The sequence below is a fragment of the Bos taurus genome, chromosome 7 (genome assembly GCF_002263795.3).
Source record: "Bos taurus isolate L1 Dominette 01449 registration number 42190680 breed Hereford chromosome 7, ARS-UCD2.0, whole genome shotgun sequence".
Taxonomy (NCBI): Eukaryota; Metazoa; Chordata; class Mammalia; order Artiodactyla; family Bovidae; genus Bos; species Bos taurus.
Window position 1 is genome coordinate 62980486 of NC_037334.1, and position 19931 is coordinate 63000416.

The 19931-nt window shown below is 37.6% G+C and overlaps 1 protein-coding gene across 5 annotated transcripts in view; it reads left to right on the forward strand.

The window, feature by feature from the left end:
- G3BP1 (G3BP stress granule assembly factor 1) overlaps window positions 1–19931 on the forward strand; it is a 35457-nt gene that overhangs the window by 7808 nt on the left and 7718 nt on the right. For 2 of the 5 annotated variants that reach the window (NM_001037611.2, XM_005209645.5), the window contains 10 exon segments: window positions 4857–4969; window positions 7477–7558; window positions 8013–8186; window positions 11974–12064; window positions 12836–12929; window positions 14249–14450; window positions 15648–15749; window positions 16250–16361; window positions 16577–16705; window positions 17534–17643. In NM_001037611.2, the coding sequence (NP_001032700.1) occupies window positions 4875–4969; window positions 7477–7558; window positions 8013–8186; window positions 11974–12064; window positions 12836–12929; window positions 14249–14450; window positions 15648–15749; window positions 16250–16361; window positions 16577–16705; window positions 17534–17643 (1191 nt within the window). In that variant the 5' untranslated portion in view covers window positions 4857–4874. 5 annotated transcript variants of the gene reach the window in all.

Here is a 19931-nt window from a genome sequence, read left to right on the forward strand (position 1 = left end):
ATCATACAAGTACATATTTGGCAAGTGACTGTGTTTCTGAGATCTAGTTCATACTGACTTTATATGACTGCTATAAATAGGGTGACTTTATATTGTAGTTTCCCAGAAATACTCAAATTCACTCCAGTTAAACTGGTGTAGTTATCAATTGTATCGCTTTTTAATCTTTTAAGTGCTTATGTGACTATCTTAGGGCTTTCCAGAATCTGCCTTCCAGTGCAGGAGACACAGATTGGAACCCTGGATTGGGAACATCCCCTGGAGTAGGAAATGGCAACCCATTCCAGTATTCTTGCCAGGTAAATCCTGTGCATAGAGGAACCTGGCAGGCTATAGTCCATGGATAGGGTCCATGGGGTGGCAAAGAGTTGGGCACAACTGAGCCACTGAGCATTATACATGATGCTTTGTTTATATTTTTTAAAGAGTAGAAGTTTTTATGTGTAACATAGTGTGAACACACTAAAATTATTTTATCTTCACGATGCATGTTTAAAAGTTACGATACTAAGACGTGCACTTGATTTGGTTTTACAGTTTAATTGGACCAGTTACGTTCTATGGGCATACAGGCGAGTCTTCCTATGTGGCATTCATGAGTGGAACACTGTTGTCATCAAGTCAACCTAGAAGTTCAGTAAAACATAGTTTTATATTAGGTGCTTGGGCTTTTTGTAGTCCAAGGGAACTCTGTAGAAAACTTATTCTTGAAAGAGATAATCCTGTTCTTATTTTGCTAGCAAAATGGTTAAGGAAATACTCTTCTGGGTGACAGAAAATGGTGGAATGTAGAAATGTTACAGTTTTGTTACAGTTGTTTGTTACAGTTAATAGTTACAATATCAATATATTGTAACAGTTAATATTAAGTGCTTACTATCATACACTTAGTTCTTGCAGTTATGATTTTAATTTTAGAGATGAAAGAACTGAGGGGCACTAGAGAAATTGTTACTAGCTCAGGAATACAGTAGTGGATATATTTCTAAGTGGCCATGTTTTCCTTTACTTCTTTAGAGCAAAAACTGTTCTGTAATTCCCCTTTCTCTAACCTAGGACCTTTAAAGTATTTCTTGAAAAAGTAAGAGAAAGTATAATTTTTAAAATATGTTTTTCTTGTCCCCTATGCCCATTTTGGTATATTATGACAGTCACAACATTACAAAGTTGGATAGAAAATTAGTGGAATGTAAACTTTAATGAAAGTGAGTGATTTCTTCCCTTTCCCTTTATTTTTGCCAGGTCCTGTTTCTTTCATCACTGATCTTTCTAGACTATACTGATTTCTGAGTTGTAATATATGCCCCCAAAAATTTGTCCTTTAGATCTGAAGGCAGTGTTAAGAGAGTGGTCTCCAAATTAGATATAATTGGAATGTTCAGCAGACTTACTTATTTAGTCTTGGGAGTGGCATGTTATATTTTAGGAAGTCTCCCAGTCTTCACATCAGCACAAGGAAGGAGGATTTGCTGTTGATAATTAAAAAGGATAAGACTGTTTAGTTTGTTTGCTATTTCTGATTATGGTACATGCTTCATAGTCCAAGCAGTAATGTATCCATTGGCATGTGCTGTTATATAAGTAACAACCAGAATCCATAGTATTTTAAATTTGCAAAAGCTCTTCTAGAAGGACACAGTGTTTCAGGAGTATTTAATAAATAAGGGAGGATCTTGAGAAATTTTTAGCATATATTTTCATTGGTATGCATAGTTTCTAATTATAATAGATCAGGAACTGGTAAAACATTAGTTTTTCTGAGAAAATGCAATTTGATTTTGTTTGCTTTCAATATTTTAGATATAATTTGATAGAACTGAGAGTTCTAGTGAACCAGGGTGAGACTTTATTCTCAGAAGGTACAATGTTAACATATTCCTGATAGCTTCTGTTTTATGTTTGAACTAGAAATGAAGATGGAGATTTCAGAGAGCTAATTTACCAAATAAAATTTTTCTGATGAGAATTGATTGAGTCTCATATAGACTAAATCTTTTGGGTTCAAATGCCAAAGTTTTCTTTTTTAAATGTATTTTCAGTTGGGCTGGGTTTTCTCGCTGCGTGTGAGCTTTCCCTAGCTGCAGTGGCTTCTCTTGTGGAGCACAGGCCCTAGTGCGCGGACTCAGCAGTTGGTGCTCGCAGTCTCTGGAGTGTGCGACCAGTACTTGGGCCCCACGGGCTTAGTTGCTCCTCAGGATGTGGACTCTTCCTGGATCAGGGATCGACCCTGCATCCCCAGCATTGGCAGGCAGATTCTTAACCTCTCTACCACCAGGGAAGTCCTACAGTTTATTTTTTACTGGAAATGCTGACGTTATTCACAAAACTTGCAGAGTATGGTCTTAGATGACGGAAGAACTTCCCCAAACGTTTTGTAGTCACTGGTGCTGTTGGGTGTTCAGTATTGTTAATTACTCTACAGCATTTTATCGTTCCAATATTTTTTTTTATTTAAACTTTTGAGGCATAATTTGCAAACCACAAAATTAGAGAATTTTAAAGTTCAATTTGAAAAGATTTTTAGTTTTGTACAATAAGCCATTACTCAAATGCTTAGAGTCCTCTCACCCCAGGCAGTTCCCCTCAGGTCCTTCCCAGTCTGTTCCCTCTCAGGCAGCTTAGGTTTTTTTCCCCTAAGCATCTTTGCTTAGTTTTCTCTGACTTTTTCTTAATCATTGAAAAAAAAAGTATCTGCTGTTATAATCTGAATTCTAGACAACCTTGACAGTTCAGCCTGACAAATGGATGATCAAAAATCTGCTTTGCTTGTATAAAATTCTAACCAAAAAAAAGATAAACATCTTTTGTGATGAAAATGATGAATGAAAGAAAGCTTTTTATTCGTGAGTGTGTCAGATACAGTTTTGGAGCTAGAAAGTTACATAAGAAATGGTCTCTTAAGAAACTTAACTCTTAAAGGAAGCTTGCAGCCTTCTTTCAAATGTTCTTTTTATCTGACCATGACTTATATAGCATTCTTGAAGCCATTGGCTATTTTAAGAATCAGTCCCCTCCTTTATTTTAAGCATTGAAGCAATATAGTTTTTTAGCACTAAAATAATGGGTATTCTGTTACTTTTTCTTTTTTTCTCAATTATTGAGATACGACAGAAGTATCTGTCAACTTCTGTAGTTGACAGAGGTATTATTTTTAAGTACTGCTACCATTTCCCTTGAGCTGATTGGTTGATATTTATTATAGATGAGCTTAAAGGAGAGACTTGAGCTGGAGTTTCCAATTTAATGGAACCATATAGTGCTTATAGTGTGAATATAATCCTTGGGAGTCTGCAAGACTATATGAGGTAATCCTGAAATAAAGTGTCATCTATTTGAAACATTTTAAAATGCTAATTGAGACCCTAGTTTGCAAGATACTCAATTCTATAAACTGTTAAACTAATAAGAAACTTGGTGAATAATACAGATTTTTCTGAGAAGCTTCAGAATTATAATAGTAAAAGAAAAAAATCACAAATGAAGTAAAGATCAATTTGCTATATAAATATAAATATGTTTCCCTTTCGTGGCTTTATGACAATGACCTAAGATAAAGCATTGATGATAATGGTGTAATCGAGCTGATGGAGTTGTTTTTGTTTTGTTTGTTTTTTTTTAATTTGAATTATCTAGATAATCTCAAAGGGAAAGGAGAAGTTGTAGATGGGGTCTGTAAGTTTTTCTTTTTCTTAACCTTTGATATTGTAACCTGGAGGATTTTCATCATTTTGCGTGAGAAGATTGAATGTGGTAAGCAGTATTTGATAAAGTATTATTTAGAAATTTATTATGAAACTACTTAGCAGTGTCAAAGGATACAGTTAGATTGATGTTATTAGTCTAGTTTCGTAGAGTTTGGTGAAACAAGTAATAAATGGTACAGGTAATTTAAGAATAATGCAATCATAGACTAGTGAAGGATAAACATCTCCACATCCTGCTTGTGCAAGAACCAAATTCAATCCATTTTGCCCATTCTTTAAGAAAACTGTAATGCAGTTTGTCTCGTTTCTTCTTTATGCTGTAGTTAATTATACATACCTCTCTTTGCCTTTACGTTTATAAAGTTCAGGGTGATTTTATCTCCTCAAATGAAAAATTGGGTGATCTCATGCCAGATACGTTTTTGAAAGGGTTTTTTAAAGTAGTGAGTGACAGTATTTGAAAACTTACCATGTGCCAGGTGCCTTTTTAAATATTCCAGCGCACTCACTTTAAGTCTTAATTTTGAGATGGCAGGGATTATTTTGTTGAATAAAAACATCTTGCTTGTTACTTTTTGCCTGTTTTCATTTTTTGATCTAGATATAAAATAAGCAATTTAGAATTTTTTAAAGGTAGTAAAAATCTCTGATTTAGTTTGACTAAAAATGTGATACTGTGTATCTGTATTGTCAAAGCTGTATTGTCGCACTTGAACCTTATACCACCACGGTAGTATGTTGTAATGTTACAGGTGGAACACTGCTTTGTTTTTTCCTTGTGGAACCCTCAACTGAGTTTAGTAGCTTGGGAAAATTGAAATGCACGTTGCAAATATGTACCTTTGATGTTGTTATGTTCAGTTTACAAAAATTGAATATTGGGAATAATGAGTTAATTCTTCATAGGGATATTTTTTTCCCCATAGCATTTGTCTGATTACAGTAAATTTGAACGTATAAAATCTCACTGGTCTATGTGGGTTTGCTTTGTTTCTTATAATGTTTATTCCTTTTAAAACCCAAGAATTGCTGAAGTGATCTTTTTGGTCTATGAGTCAATCTCAGCTAAATGATTCAGTCTCCGCCCCTGCTCCTTTCTCCCCTTATACTTGATCTATCAGGTAGAACATATTTGATTTTTTTTTTTTCCAGGTTGAATTGACCAAAGCAATGGTTATGGAGAAGCCTAGTCCCCTGCTGGTCGGGCGGGAATTTGTGAGACAGTATTACACACTGTTGAACCAGGCCCCAGACATGCTACACAGGTAAATTTTTTTTTCCCTGAGTATCACCTAATTCTGTGTTTTAGTGAGTATTTAAGATGCTCTTATTCCCTCAAGAGGGAGGAGACATATGTATACCTATGGCTGATGCATGTTGATATATTGCAGAAACCAACACAATATTGTAATTAACCTTCAGTTGAGAATTAAAAAAAAGATTCTCTGATTCATTATGCTCTTTCTAGGGTTGTTGCATAAAAATGCTTTGTAAGTACCAAAAGGTGATGGGTATTCAAATTTTATAATAGTACAATATGTAAATATTTGAAAATTAGACAAAGTTTCCTATACATTATCAGAAATATAATGCTTTAAATATAAATGTATATTTGTACTTTTGGTTTTTTTTTGCGTATTTTTCTCTTGGTGAACCATTAATTATTTAGTTATGAATGTATTGAAGGTACGAGACTGTTCCTGTTCTGACATATTTTTGTGTTAATATGCTTTAAAAAATTAGGATGTATGGTTTTTTGTGGAAACGATTTATTGTAAATTAAAACAGATGTATGAAATAAACGTGGGAGTCTTTAGAAAAACAATGCTAATTTTTCTATGTAGATGCAAATATTTTTATTATGCTGTGTTTTAGCAATAATCTGTTATCTTACAAGGATAGTGCATGTATCATTAATTTTAATATCCATGAAATTTTTATTTTCTAAAAAATTGTTATGTTACTCCACTAATGATGAATATATAAGTTGCCTTCAGTATTTGTTCCTATAAATAATGCTGCATTGTAGAAAACTCCTCAGTCTATTTCTGTGGAATTATTAGAATACTTTTTAGAAATTTCAAAATGTATGTGTATTTGTTGGACCAGAACTATTTTTTCTCCTATACCTTTCTTGATCTTTAAAAAAAAAAAGAAGCTGTTAGTGTAAGGCCTTGTGGAATAATTAACTTCATTTCACAGGTAAAGACACGATGCTATGCTATGCTAAGTCACTTCAGTCGTGTCCGACTCTGTGTGACCCCATAGACGGCAGCCTACCAGGCTCCCCTGTCCCTGGGATTCTCCAGGCAAGAACACCGGAATGGGTTGCCATTTCCTTCTCCAGTGCGTGAGAGTGAAAAGTCAAAGTGAAGTCGCTCAGTCGTGTCCGACTCTTAGCGACCCCATGGACTGCAGCCTACCAGGCTCCTCCGTCCATGGGATTTTCCAAGCAAGAGTACTGGAGTGGGGTGCCATTGCCTTCTCCGGGTAAAGACACTAAGGGCTTAAAAATTTGCTGGTATTCGCAGGACTATTGAGTGATAGAATAAGTCTTTAAACCATAAACATCCCCCTTTTTGTTATTTTTTGGTCAATTGTATTCTTTGCTTTTAGTGGTTAGATACATTTAGAATTTAAAATGGAGTAGGAGTTGAAACAAACTAACCAAATATATTTCTTGTCACTGTTGTTACTTATTGATTGTAACACATGTATTTTTTCACATTTTATCTCTGAGGTACATTTTAGATACAATGAAAAGAGGATTAGCCAGCAGTGAACTAAGTGGCTGGCTAATATGGAGCCTTTTAATAACTTAAAAAGTTGAAAGGTAGTTCAGGTATCCTTAAGGGCCCAGATCTGTCCATTTTTTGGGGATCATGGGGGAAATAATCAAGATAGAGAAAATTTTGGGTTGGTTTGTGAAAGATTGTTTGTCTGGAATACAGGTGCCAAGAAATCCTAATAGTGATTATCCCCGAGTTAGGGCATTGCATGTGTGTGTTGGCAGGGCTGGGGCGGAAGTTGTTGGCACCTTCCTAATTCAGTATTGTTGTAATGAAAACAAAACAGTTGAAGATATAGGTGAATTAAAGGTATGGAGAATTAATTAAGTCTGACGCTCCTAATGCATCAGCAAAAATGGAACTCCTTAAACTCTTCTGCCTGAGTTACTGGGTTTTAATGGGAATTTATCACATGCATTCTCAGATAGAAAAGGATTCTCCAAGACTGTGGAGAGAATAGCTGTTTAGCCTTGTCTAGCTCTTGCAACCCTTTGGATTGTAGCCCACCAGGGTCCTCTGTCCATGGAATTCTCCAGCCAAGAATGCTAGAGTGGGTTGCCATTTCCTTCTCCAGGGGACCTTCCCCACCCAGGGATGGAACCTGAGTCTCCTGCATTGGCAGGAATGAGCCACCAGGGAAGTCTATAGAAATCCTTACCTATCATCAAGACTACCTGTCTTCTCCGTGAGTGAAAACGGGAACTTGTGTGTTACATGGCCTTCCTGAGGTGCACTACAAGATCCCTTCCAACACGATCATTCTTTCTTGAGACCTGGAACTTTTGACTTGCAAAAATTCCTTGACCAAATTCATTCCCATTCAGCAAATGTTATGAATGTAGGGGGTGGAGCATACAAAGATGAGAAAGAAAACACATTCGTGCCTCCAAGAATGTACTAGTGAAGCAGATGGGTTCAAACATGAACAATAAATACCTGGTCTTAGGATGCTTAAAGATGACAAGTATATTTCTGTTTTACAGGTTTTATGGAAAGAACTCTTCTTATGTCCATGGGGGATTGGATTCAAATGGAAAGCCAGCAGATGCTGTCTATGGACAGAAAGTAAGCATAAGCATAACAAGCTTTATGTAGGCTGTTGATCAGCTAGGAAATAACCCATTGAATTGAGGTGGATACATGCTTAATGTTTGTTGATATTTGAGAATTAAAATTGTCAACTTCTGTTTGGAAATTCAGATATTCAATAACTTCTTGATTTTATTAGTCATTGAAAATTTTTTTGTTCATTTGGTGTGATATATTCTGAAGTTTTTTTATGTTTGAAGATAATTGGTTTTAGCATGGAGATCACCTATTGTAAACATGTTTAGATATGTTAATTGAAGACAATAGTTTTAAAAAGTCAGGGTGTCACTGGAAATATAGTATACTAAGACAAATTACAGTGGGGTCTCTGTAGTTTGTAATTCAGATGTGCACAGATCAATGCTCTTTGCTGTGTTAGAAAGTTTTTTGTTATTGGAGCTTCTGCATTATCTCTTGCCTGATTCCTTAGGAAATCCATAGGAAAGTGATGTCACAAAACTTCACCAATTGCCACACTAAGATCCGCCACGTTGATGCTCATGCTACTCTGAATGACGGTGTGGTGGTCCAGGTGATGGGCTTGCTCTCTAATAACAACCAGGCTTTGAGGAGATTCATGCAGACCTTTGTCCTTGCTCCTGAGGTATGAAAAAAAAAGATATAAAAATTTGTACATGTGTTTCTAAAGACTGTTAATTTTTGAAATTTTAAATTTACAGAAATAGTACAGTAGTAACTCCTACATGTTATCTTACCTAGAGCCATATTTGCCCACACATTTATAATTCTATTTTTTTATGTAATTCTTTTTCTATTTACCTGTGTGTTTTAATTCTAAACTGTTTGAAAAGTAAATTGGAGACATTATGGCTAGTCATCTTCAGATACTGAAGTGAACATTTCTTAAGAATGAGCACTTCATTTCTTAATCAAAGTCAGGAGGTATTTACGGGATTTCCTGGTGGTCCAGTGACTAAGATTTCCCCTCCCTCCCAGTGTAACAGGCCCAAGTTTGATTCCTGAAGGAGAAGGAGGTGGCATCCCCCTCCAATATTCTTGTCTGGAGAATTCCGTGGATAGAGGAGCCTGGCGGGCTACAATCCATAGGGTCGCAAAGAATCAGACACGACTGAGCAACTAAGCAGCAGCAGGGAACTAGATCCCATGTGCCACAACTAAGACCTGGCACAGCCAAATAAATAAATAAATACAATATTTTAAAAAAATTGTAATACAGTTATCCATCTATAGTCCATAATTAAATTTTGATTACTGTTCCAATAATACAAAGAATAGTATTTTTTTTCCTCATCCAAGATTCAGCTCATTATGACACATTGTGTTTAGCTCTTATGTCTTTTTAGGCTCCTTTAATCTGCTGTAATTCATTAACCTTTTGTTTATCAAGATGTAGACTTAGCAGCAGCAGACATTTTTAAAGAGGACAATCAAGTTACCATGTAGAATGTGTCAGTTTAAATTGTCTGGTAGTTCCTGATTAGTTTTAGGTTATACGTGTCTTTCCGCATTTGATATCATTTAGTCCTATTATTTGGAGGCAATGGCACCCCATTCCAGTACTCTTGCTTGGCAAATCCCATGGACGGAGGAGCCTGGTAGGCTGCAGTCTATGGGGTCGCTAAGAGTCGGACACAACTGAGTGACTTCCCTTTAACTTTTCACCTTCATGCATTGGAGAAGGAAATGACAACCCACTCCAGTGTTCTTGCCTGGAGAATCCCAGGGACGGGGGAGCCTGGTGGGCTGCCGTCTATGGGGTCACACAGAGTCGGACACGACTGAAGTGACTTAGCAGTCCTGTTATTACTGGAGAAGGCAATGGCAGCCCACTCCAGTACTCTTGCCTGGAAATCCATGGACCGAGGAGCCTGGTGGGCTGCTGTCTATGGGGTCGCATAGAGTCGGGCACAACTGAAGCAACTTAGCAGCAGCAGCAAAAACACACATTGGTTAGCAATGGAATTAAGAGAGTTGCAATAACTCTGAAGGACATGAGATATTAGTTGCTCAGTCGTGTCTGACTTTTTGCGACCCCATGGATTATAGCCCACGAGGCTACTCTGTCCATGGAATTCTCCAGGCAAGAATACTTCAGTGGGTTGCCATTTTCTTCTCCAGGGGATCTTCCTGACCTAGGAATCAAACCCCAATTCCAGGCAGATTCTTTATCATCTGAGCCACCAGGGAACTCTACAGTTTTCTAAAAGGAGAGATGAAGGAGAAGAAAAGAATATGTGTGTGTATATATGTATATGTATATATATATGTGTGTGTGTATATATATGTGTATATATATATATACATACACATAGCTTCCCTTGTAGCTCAGTTGGTAAAGAATCTGCCTGCAGTGCAGGAGGCCTCCCTGGGTTCAATCCCTGGGTTGGGAAGATCTCCTAAAGAAGCAGGGGGATGGCAACCCACTCCAGTATCTTTGCCTGGAAAATCTCATGGACAGAGGAGCCTGGTGGGCTCAGTCCATGGGGTCACAAAGAGTCGGGCACGACTGAGCGACTAACACTTACACTTAGTTCTGTTATTAGTATTACTTAGTTAAGGTGGTGGTCACCAGGTTGACATGTAAAGTTAATGTTTTTACTTTTCTCATCAGAATGTAAATTATGCTTGCTTCTTTTTTATTTATTTTATTTTTGGCTGCACTGACTCTTTGTTGCTGTCTCTACCTGGTGGCAAGCTGGGGCTACTCTTTATTACAATGGCTTCTCTTGTTGTGGAACACAGGTTCTTGGTGCGTGGGCTTCAGTAGTTGTGGCTCACGGGCTTAGTTGCTCCAGGGCTGTGGACTCTTCCCAGACCTGCATTGGCTCGATGGGTTCTTATCCTCTGTACCACCAGGGGATTCCTTGCGGGCTTCTTTGAGACTGTGCATGTACTTATGTTCTTCATCAAATGTTTTAGGTATTAGTTTTAAGCATTCATGAATTCTTGCTACTCTGATGGGTACAAATGGTGATCATCTAAATTTTTTTTTTGTCTACTCGTTGGCATTCTACTGTAAGTAACTTTACCTTTTTTCCTATCATGGGATCTTTGTTTAATAGATTTAATTAATAACTTTTATTGATTTCTAAAATGTCCCAGATCTGCTAAGTGTGAACCCTTTTGAGTGGGTTTGGTTTTTTTGTTTGGGGTGGTTTTTGGAAACAGGGCACTCCATGGCACAGGAGGTTTCAGGATCACCTTGCATTTTCCCTGCTCCATCCTCTAACCCGGTTTTGGGTTCAACTGTTTCTTCAAGGAGTCCTGTTTTTTTTTTTTTTTTTTTTTAGTTATCATGAAAGGACCACAGGTTTTGTTGATTAATTGCATTTGAAGTGTCTTGTTGCCAGGTCCAGAATGAGCAAAGTTAGGAATCCTGTCTGTGATCTGTGTGAGCATGTGGAAGGGGCTCATGATGACTTGCTGGCTGAAAGTTTTCTCTAGAATTACCCTTAAGATAATTTTCTGTTGAAGGACAATGAATCTAAAATCCCTGTCGTTTTACTGTTTAAATATAAACTCAGTTTATTTGAAAAATCACGTGAAGTCAGTTTAGTCATGATTTTTTGAGAAGGCTTAGATTATCTGTAGTGTTAAAATTGTTGATTGACTTAAATATGCAAGAAATCATGGGATATTAATAAATTTACTTCCTATCTTTCAAGAGGAAGATTTCAGTATTACCTAAGTATAATGGATTGTTTCATAAACTGTCTCATTTAATAATCAAAACTCTAGTTTGAGTTCGTAGCCCTCATTTTACAGGTGAAGAAACAGTCTTAGAAATTGAATGACTAATAAATGACATAGATTTCAACATAAGTGTCTTATACCTAGGGTAGGCAAACCTTTTTAGCTATACCACATTTGAGTGCTTGTGTCAGTATTCTTGGATACAGATTTAGGGGATTTTAAAATACGTAGTTGGTAATAACGTATTTATTGTTCAAGAAATAATTTGAGATTTGGGTTTTGGCATCTTAAATAATTGGTCAATTTTTAGATATTCAAAAATTTTATTTTATTTAAGTGGTATTTTAAGCACATGGTATATATGAGTGCTTCTTAACAAACATGTTAAGTCTTAAAATCTTGGAGATTTTAACCTATTTGAGATTAGAGCAAGGATCTTTTCCACCTTGACTTAAAATTTGAGCCTGGATAATTTTGTTGTCAGGGCTGTCCTGTGCAATGTAGGATGCTTAGTGACATCCCTGCCCTCCACTCAGTAATTGTCAGTTCTACTCCTCGATGGGAGAACTGAAATGTCTCCAGAAGTTGCCAAATGTCTCTTGGGATGGGCAATACTGCCATTAGTTGAGAACTAATGGCCCAGGGTAATTTGATGTAGGGTAACTTGGAGTTTGAAAAGCCTGCTTATAAATGAAAACTTTTTGTTGGTATTACAGGGCTCTGTTGCAAATAAGTTCTATGTTCACAATGATATCTTCAGATACCAAGATGAGGTCTTTGGTGGCTTTATCACTGAACCTCAGGAGGGTAAGTTACTTGTCTAAATTTTTTTTTGGATGGCATCAGTTTGACTTGAAGAGAGTGTAAGTTTCTTGAATGGTTTCATAATTCTTTGTATTTTTCATTAGTAACTTTTAATTGTTAAGATATAAGAAATCTTGGCAATTTTAACCTACTTGAGGCCAACCACTTAGTCTATGCCACTGGTATTGATGGGACACATTGAACTCCCAAGTTAGTAGACAAGTTATGGCAGCAGTAGTAGCATCTTGGTCACAGTTTGCATAGGACTCTGCAGAAGTTTAGATGGTACCTCCACTGCAGTGGTGTGTGTTACTAGAGTGGAACCCTAAGTTTTAGGAATTGAAACCTTGTAATGGTCAGCAAATATGCCTGCCCATTGCTCTGGAGAGAGACTGTATTTTAGTGTTTTCTATATGACTGAGGATTCTAAGTACTTTGTATTTATTTAAGGCTGTAATACAACAACCTTACAGATAAGTACGTTATGTACTGTTGTTCCCATTTAATAAACTAGGGCACAGGAGTCATACAGCTAGTTAGGCGGTAGAACATTTGTTGGATTACCTCAGATTCCATGCTTGTAATCCAGACATTAAAATAGCCTTAGTTCTGTCCTTAAATCCTGTCTCATGATTTTATCCAGTTGCCCTATTTTATCTTTTATGTGTTATGTACTCATATCATTGCCTTTTTTTGTCATGATGAACATTGTGAAAGTGAATATATTTGTGAATTAAATGAACACAAAGATGTTAATTTTTTTTTCTCATTTAGAATCTGAAGAAGAAGTAGAGGAGCCTGAAGAAAGACAGCAGACACCTGAGGTGGTACCTGATGATTCTGGAACTTTTTATGATCAAACTGTCAGGTAAGGAAAACTTTGTTCATCTGTCCAGAGCTGCACGAAAACTTGAGTTGTGTAGTCCTGTTTGCTGGAGGGCAGCCATAATGCTCAGAATTGTCTCAGTGATAATTTCCCAGAAGAAAGGTTTTGCTTTTGGTGTCTAACATAAATATATAAAGCATGTTTAATATAGATTGTTCTCTGAGACCTACTTAAATAGTATCCATAAGTAGCTTTTTGGTTCAGTTTTTTTCTTCACCATAAGTGGAAATAGATTTGAGATTTATCAAGTGTTAATAGCATAAGTGTTATTATTAACACTTGATAATTAATAATAATTTATCAAGTGTTAATAAGGCATAGCATTAAGTGCTTTGAGAGAACTAGAAGGTGTGATGGGACTGACTTTACTCACCTGGGTTGCTGGTTGAAAATGAAGATTCATTATCCTACCACAAGCCTACCAAATTAGAAGTTCAGGAGGAAAGCATATGCAGTTTTAAAAGACTGTTCCTATGACTTGTGTGGAAGTTTAAGAACTGTTTTGAATTACAGCTGATTTTTTTTTTCCTCCAAAATTCCTTGTGTTTTTAGTGTGAGAAAATGTTTGGGTTGTAAAAACCACATGACATTTTAACCATTTTCAAGTGTACTTTATAGTAGTGTGAAGTATATGCACACAGTTGTGCAACAGATATCTAGAACTTTTTATCTTACACAACTGAAACCATACCTATTAAACAGCTCCCTTTCCCCCCTGCCTACCGCCTATTAAGAGTTTTGTGATATGTGATAGGTAAACTGTGATAATTTGAGATTTCAAGAAACAATGGTCTGCTACTGCTGCTAAGTCGATTCAGTTGTGTCTGACTCTATGCGACCCCATAGATGGCAGCCCACCAGGCTCCCCCGTCCCTGGGATTCTCCAGGCAAGAACACTGGAGTGGGTTGCCATTTCCTTCTCCAATGCATGAAAGTGAAAAGTGAAAGTAAAGTCGCTCAGTCGTGTCCGACTCTTAGCGACCCCATGGACTGCAGCCTACCAGGCTCCTCCGTCCGTGGGATTTTCCAGGCAAGAGTACTGGAGTGGGGTGCCATTGCCTTCTCCAAACAATGGTCTAGTTCCTTTTGATATGCTTGATGCATTTACTTAATCAGAATCTAGCAAATCTGACTTGCTCATCGAGGGCTTTTCTGAAAAATTTTCATGTTTTAATACTCAAATACATAATTTGTAGATATTTGTGGGGAGGAGGGAGCTATTTTTAGGTTCAGGTCTCTATAGGAATTTCTTGCTAAATCAATGGAAGCAGAATGATATTTCTCAAATTTTACTGTGAAAGCAATGACTTAGAAGAACATTTAGAAGAACCTGTTGCTGAACCAGAGCCTGAACCGGAACCAGAACCAGAGCAGGAACCTGTATCTGAAGTCCAGGAGGAAAAGTCTGAGCCAGTCTTGGAAGAAACTGCTCCTGAGGATGTTCAGAAGAGTTCTTCTCCAGCACCAGCAGACATAGCCCAGACAGTGCAGGAGGACTTGAGAGTATGCAGCATGTCTTCAGTTTTATTCTGCTTCTTTCTGTTGTAAAAAATCTCTTCTGTGTTTTTGTTGCTAGGATGACTTTTGTAGGTGAATTTTTGTATTCATTTGGGGAAATTCTTCCATATTGAACCATACCTCAGATAAGATGCATATTGCATTATAAAGTCAAAAGGAATTTTTTTCCCTCCTCTAAGGAAATTTGAATACTTTCAGACAAGTTTTGGGTGCTATATTGTTGCCATATCAACAAACCTTCTTTTTAATACTGCATTCAAATTGCATGTTACTATGTGCTTGTTACACAAAAAAAGGATAGTGTATCTTCAAAAAAATTACATGGCACAGCAGACTTTTCCCTGAAATCTAATTGAGGACAACTTTACAGTAGAAGTAGAAACTAATTGTAATATGTTCTAATTAGAATAACTGATTTCAAAAGTTTGAAGCTTTTCAGTTACCTTTCATGAGTCACACCAGGATGATACTGGCTGAATTCACAGGACCTTTACAGCAGATGCTCTGTGAAGGAGTATGTTTTAGGGCTGTATTTATGCAGCCAGGGTTCTTAAATTGTTATTTGTCTAAGAGTTATTAAGTGTCTTGAAATTTTCTGAGCATTATTCTATGGGAACTGTCAGTAACCTCTCTGGTTTGTAGTTTGCTGTTCTGTATAAAATAGGTTTGTAGGTGAGTAGTAAAGAGAAATGGTGACATGACTGTAGCTTGCAGGTGGAAAATTATGTTTATTGGAGTGAGAGTAGATGACAAGTTAGGTGGTTTAACTGTAGTCCTGGAGAGAGGTAATGACATCTTGGATTAGAGTCATGGCAGTGAAGATGAAGAGATAAGAGGTAAATAAGATCTGGTGATTTTGGTACTGATTGAGATAATTCAAGAATTGGATCATAGAGTGAGAATATCCAAGGAGGAAGAGCTGGCTTTGGAGGGAGAATTTTCCTGGATTCACAAACTTGAAATTGAGTGGAAGTAGCTGCTCATATTTTGCTGATGCTTGATAAGACCTAGGGAATTTTAGTACTAAATTTTAAGTGCTGGGGCAAAGGAATCTCAAGTTACTTAGAAACCATCTTGCCTCTTGAGAATGTGATGCACATATAATGTACAAGAAATCAAAAGCCTAGAACTTTTATATTGTTTTGCTAAGTATTATAACAACTCATGGTGGTATTCCCTTAGACCTTTTCTTGGGCATCTGTGACCAGTAAGAACCTTCCACCCAGTGGAGCTGTTCCAGTTACTGGGATACCCCCACATGTTGTTAAAGTACCAGCTTCACAGGTGAGTTTATAATTAAATTTGCATGTTAGGCAAATTTACTTATATTTTCACGTAATGTGAATTTAGAGAGGTTTAACAGATAAGACAGGGTTCCCTGATGGCTCAGTGATAAAGAATCCACCTGCCAGTGCAGGAGACACAGGTTCGATCCCTGGGTTGGGATGATCCCCTGGAGAAGGAAATGGCCACCCACTCCAGTATTCTTGCCTGGAGAATTCCATGGACAGAGGAGCCTGGCAGGCTACAGTCCATGGGGTCACAAAGAGTCGGGCACGACTTGACAACTAAGGAACAGCAACAGCAACAAATAAGGCAGAGGAGAATGGGTACAAAGTGATTTTTAATGTGTTTTTATTTTTGTTTGTTTGGGTTTTTTGGAGGGAATGGTGAGAGAACTCAAGAATGGTCATTTTCTAGTTTTAAACCTTATTGTTAGTTAGAACACTTAAAAAGGAAAAAAAAGATAAGCTTGCTTTGATTTTGACGCATACATTTTTCAGCCTCGCCCGGAGTCTAAGCCTGAATCTCAGATTCCACTTCAGAGGCCTCAGAGGGATCAGAGGGTGCGAGAACAGCGAATAAATGTTCCTCCCCAGAGGGGACCCAGACCAGGTGAGAGCTCAGAAGGGCTTCTCTACGCTGGGCATGTTGAGGATGAGAGCTTGTTTTGGGAGGGCAGTTGATATTTGTGGGTACTTAGATTTAAAAATACATTGCAGAGTGAATTGAATTATCTGTGTTTAGGGGTAGAGAGAAAACTGTTGAATGGAACAGTTACTGCAAGGTGTCTTCTTTCTCATTCCTTGCTGTTTTTGTTTCCTCTTCAGTCCGTGAGGCTGGTGAGCAAGGCGATGTGGAACCCCGAAGAATTGTGAGACACCCTGACAGTCACCAGCTCTTCATTGGCAACCTGCCTCATGAGGTGGATAAATCAGAGCTTAAAGACTTTTTTCAAAGTAGGTTATTAAGGGTTTTTTTTCCCATCTTTTTTTAAGATTTAGTTTTAATTGGAAGATAATTGCTTTACAGCGTTGTGTTGGTTTCTGCCATACAGCAATGCGAATCACCCCTAGGATACATATGCACCCTCCCTCTTGAACCTCCCTCCCACTCATGTTGTTGAGTTTTAAACACTAGATTCATCTGCTGTCCGATAGAAATAGAAGATAGTCACGTATGTAATTTTAAGTTTTCTAGTAACACTTTATTTTTTATTTTTAAGATATATTTATTTATTTGACTGCGCTGGGTCTTTGTTGCTGCACTTGGGCCTTCTCTAGTCGTGGTGCACGAGCTTCTCTTTGCAGTGGCTTATTGCGGAGCACCAGCTCTAGGGTGCTTGGGCTTCAGTAGTTGTGACACACAGGCTTAGCTGCTCTGCGGCATGTGGGATCTTCCCGGACCAGGGATCAAACCCCTGTCACCTGCATTGGCAGGCAGATTCTTAACCACTAGATCACCCTGTAGTTACACTTTCAGTTCAGTTCAGTTCAGTTGCTCAGTCGTGCCCGACTCTTAGAACTGGACAATTAAATTAGTATTTCACTTAACCTAGTGTGTCTAAGACATCATCTGAATATATGTAAACATGAGATATTTTCCGTGATCCTATTGTAAGTCTTTGAAATCCTGTGTGTGTGTTGGCACACAGGGCACGTCTTTCAGAGTAGCCACAGTTCACATTCCCTATAGCCACATGTGCCTGGTGGCTGTTGGTGGACAATGTGCATGTAATATTTTTAAAAGTGTTCTAACTTATTTGATAATCTGTGTTTCACTTGCAGATTATGGGAATGTGGTAGAACTGCGTATTAACAGTGGTGGGAAATTACCCAATTTTGGGTTTGTTGTGTTTGATGATTCTGAGCCTGTTCAGAAGGTGCTTAGCAACAGGGTAAGCAATTTTTCATCTTGTATTTTTTTTATATCTTAATGTATTCATCCATCCTTAAAACTGTGTCTTACATGTAAAGTGCAATTTATTCCAACCTGTCTGGGTAATATTTTTCATCATGTTTAACCATTATTAAAAGAATTGCCTGGGAACTTAGCAAAACAAAGTATCATATAAATAGTTTTGGCCTAAGTTGCGTGATGGAGAGTGAAGTAACTGTGGTTGCCAGTACTCTGAGATTTATGCAGATCCTTTATTCGTTGTAAGAGATGAATGAAGCACTATGTGTCTTTTAGCCAAGAACTTAGAATCAGTTTGTTTACCAGGTATACTTGCAGTTTTCCTATATAACTGTTCGGGTATAACTACGAGGAGCGTCTCCTTTTGTTCTTTAACTTGTCTGGGTTTGGAGTCAGTCTACCTTCTCCAATAGTAGAGGAATTTGTAGAATTGGAGTCTTGTTTCTGTGTCCGTATAAGACCCCTTTCCTTCCCCCACATCTTTCATTAGCAAAAAAGCTCTGTAGTAGTAGTCGCTGTAGAGAAAAACAAAGATATAAATACTGTTAATTTACTGAGATGAGTGTGGGAGTTTTAAGACCTCACTTTTTTTCAATTGAGGTGAAACTCACATAACAAAATTAAACATTTTAAAGGGTACAATTCAGTGACGTTTAATACACATTGTTGTGCAACCATCACCTGTCTAGTTGCAAACAGTTTCATCAAGAGTAAGTCCCTTACCCATTAAGCAGTCTCTGCCCATATCCTCTCTCCCCAGGCCCTGGCAACCACTAGTCTATTTTGAGTCTCTGCCAGTTAAAGCTTACACATTTTATTAACCATGTTAGTTAGAAATGGTTCAGATCATTATTTCCCAGTGGTTCTCTAGAATGTCTGATATTCTCCAGAATGTTAGTGGATATACTGCAAAGTTTAATGCTGTGGTTATAAGTTAGCCTTCATTTGGAAATGTGCATTATCTATCAAACTGTTTGACCACTATTTTTGTGAAGCATCTCCTGCAAAACATTGAGAAATGTGGAGAAAATAATGGCTTATCTCACCCAGAACACAGGAATACTGAACCCAGAAATGTCCTAAAGGCCTTGTTGTAAATTCACCATTAAGCATGTGATAGTTCAGTGGTCACACTTTTTGGTGCAGCCTTGAATTTGTATTTTCAATGGTGTGATAATCCCAGTGGGGCCAAACAAGGTCAGAGCTGATTGCTTCCTAGTTAATTATCCAAGAGGAGGGCTTTGGTGTTTCATTGACGGCATGTGGGTGAGTCATGATATCTTTAGGCATAAGAATTGTTGAAGTAAAGTTCCTCAGAAAGGGGTGTATGTCTGGTACCTTTTTTCATTCAGATTGCTTCTGTCCTTTTGATACCTCCTTAGAGATGTCTTCTATAACTACCTTTTAAAATATCTGCAGTCACAACCTCTTATCTTTCAGGATTAAAGTACTTCTGTTTTTCTCACTGTATGTAAAACGTTGCCAGGAATAGCACTTCATATTAATGTGTATGATTTATATAGTGTATAAAATATTTGTAATATTGGATGTGTTAAGATATTTATATATATACAAATATATGTTTAATCAGAATATAAAATTTAAATTAGAATCAGAGCTCAAAAGGGACTTCCCTGCCCAACCCCTGTGCAGGTTTCCTCACATGCACTTTCAGATCATGTCTGTGTACTTTGGGAGCTTCAAATGTAGCTTGCTTTAGGTGGCTCAGACAGTAAAGAAACTGCCTGCAAGGTTTTAGATCCAGGTTCAATCCCTGGGTCAGGAAGATCCCCTGGAGAAGGGAATGGCAACCCACTCCAGTGTTCTTGCCTGGAGAATTCCATGGACAGAGGAGCCTGGTGGGCTACAGTCTATGGGGTTGCAAAGAGTTGGACATAACTGAGCAAGAAATGAGTTGGACATGACTGAGCGACTAACACTTAGCCTCACCTCGCTGTCTGGGTAGAAGTTTACCTTATCCCCTTCAGCAGTTTTTTGTGTACAGAAATAGCTTGTAGAATATAACTGGTGTCTGTCCATGCTGTGTAGACTGAGTGCTTATACTTTGCTGTCAGTATGCCTGGGTTTACACTGCTCTTCTGTCACTCACTAGACTTGTGACCTGTGTAGTATGTGTTCTTTAACCTCCCTAGTACCAGTTTGCTGGTCTATATAAAATAGTTATGATAATAACCCTTGAAGGGTTGTTGTGAAGATTAAAAGAGATAATAAAAGTGAAGTATATAGAACACTTCTGCATAGTAAGAA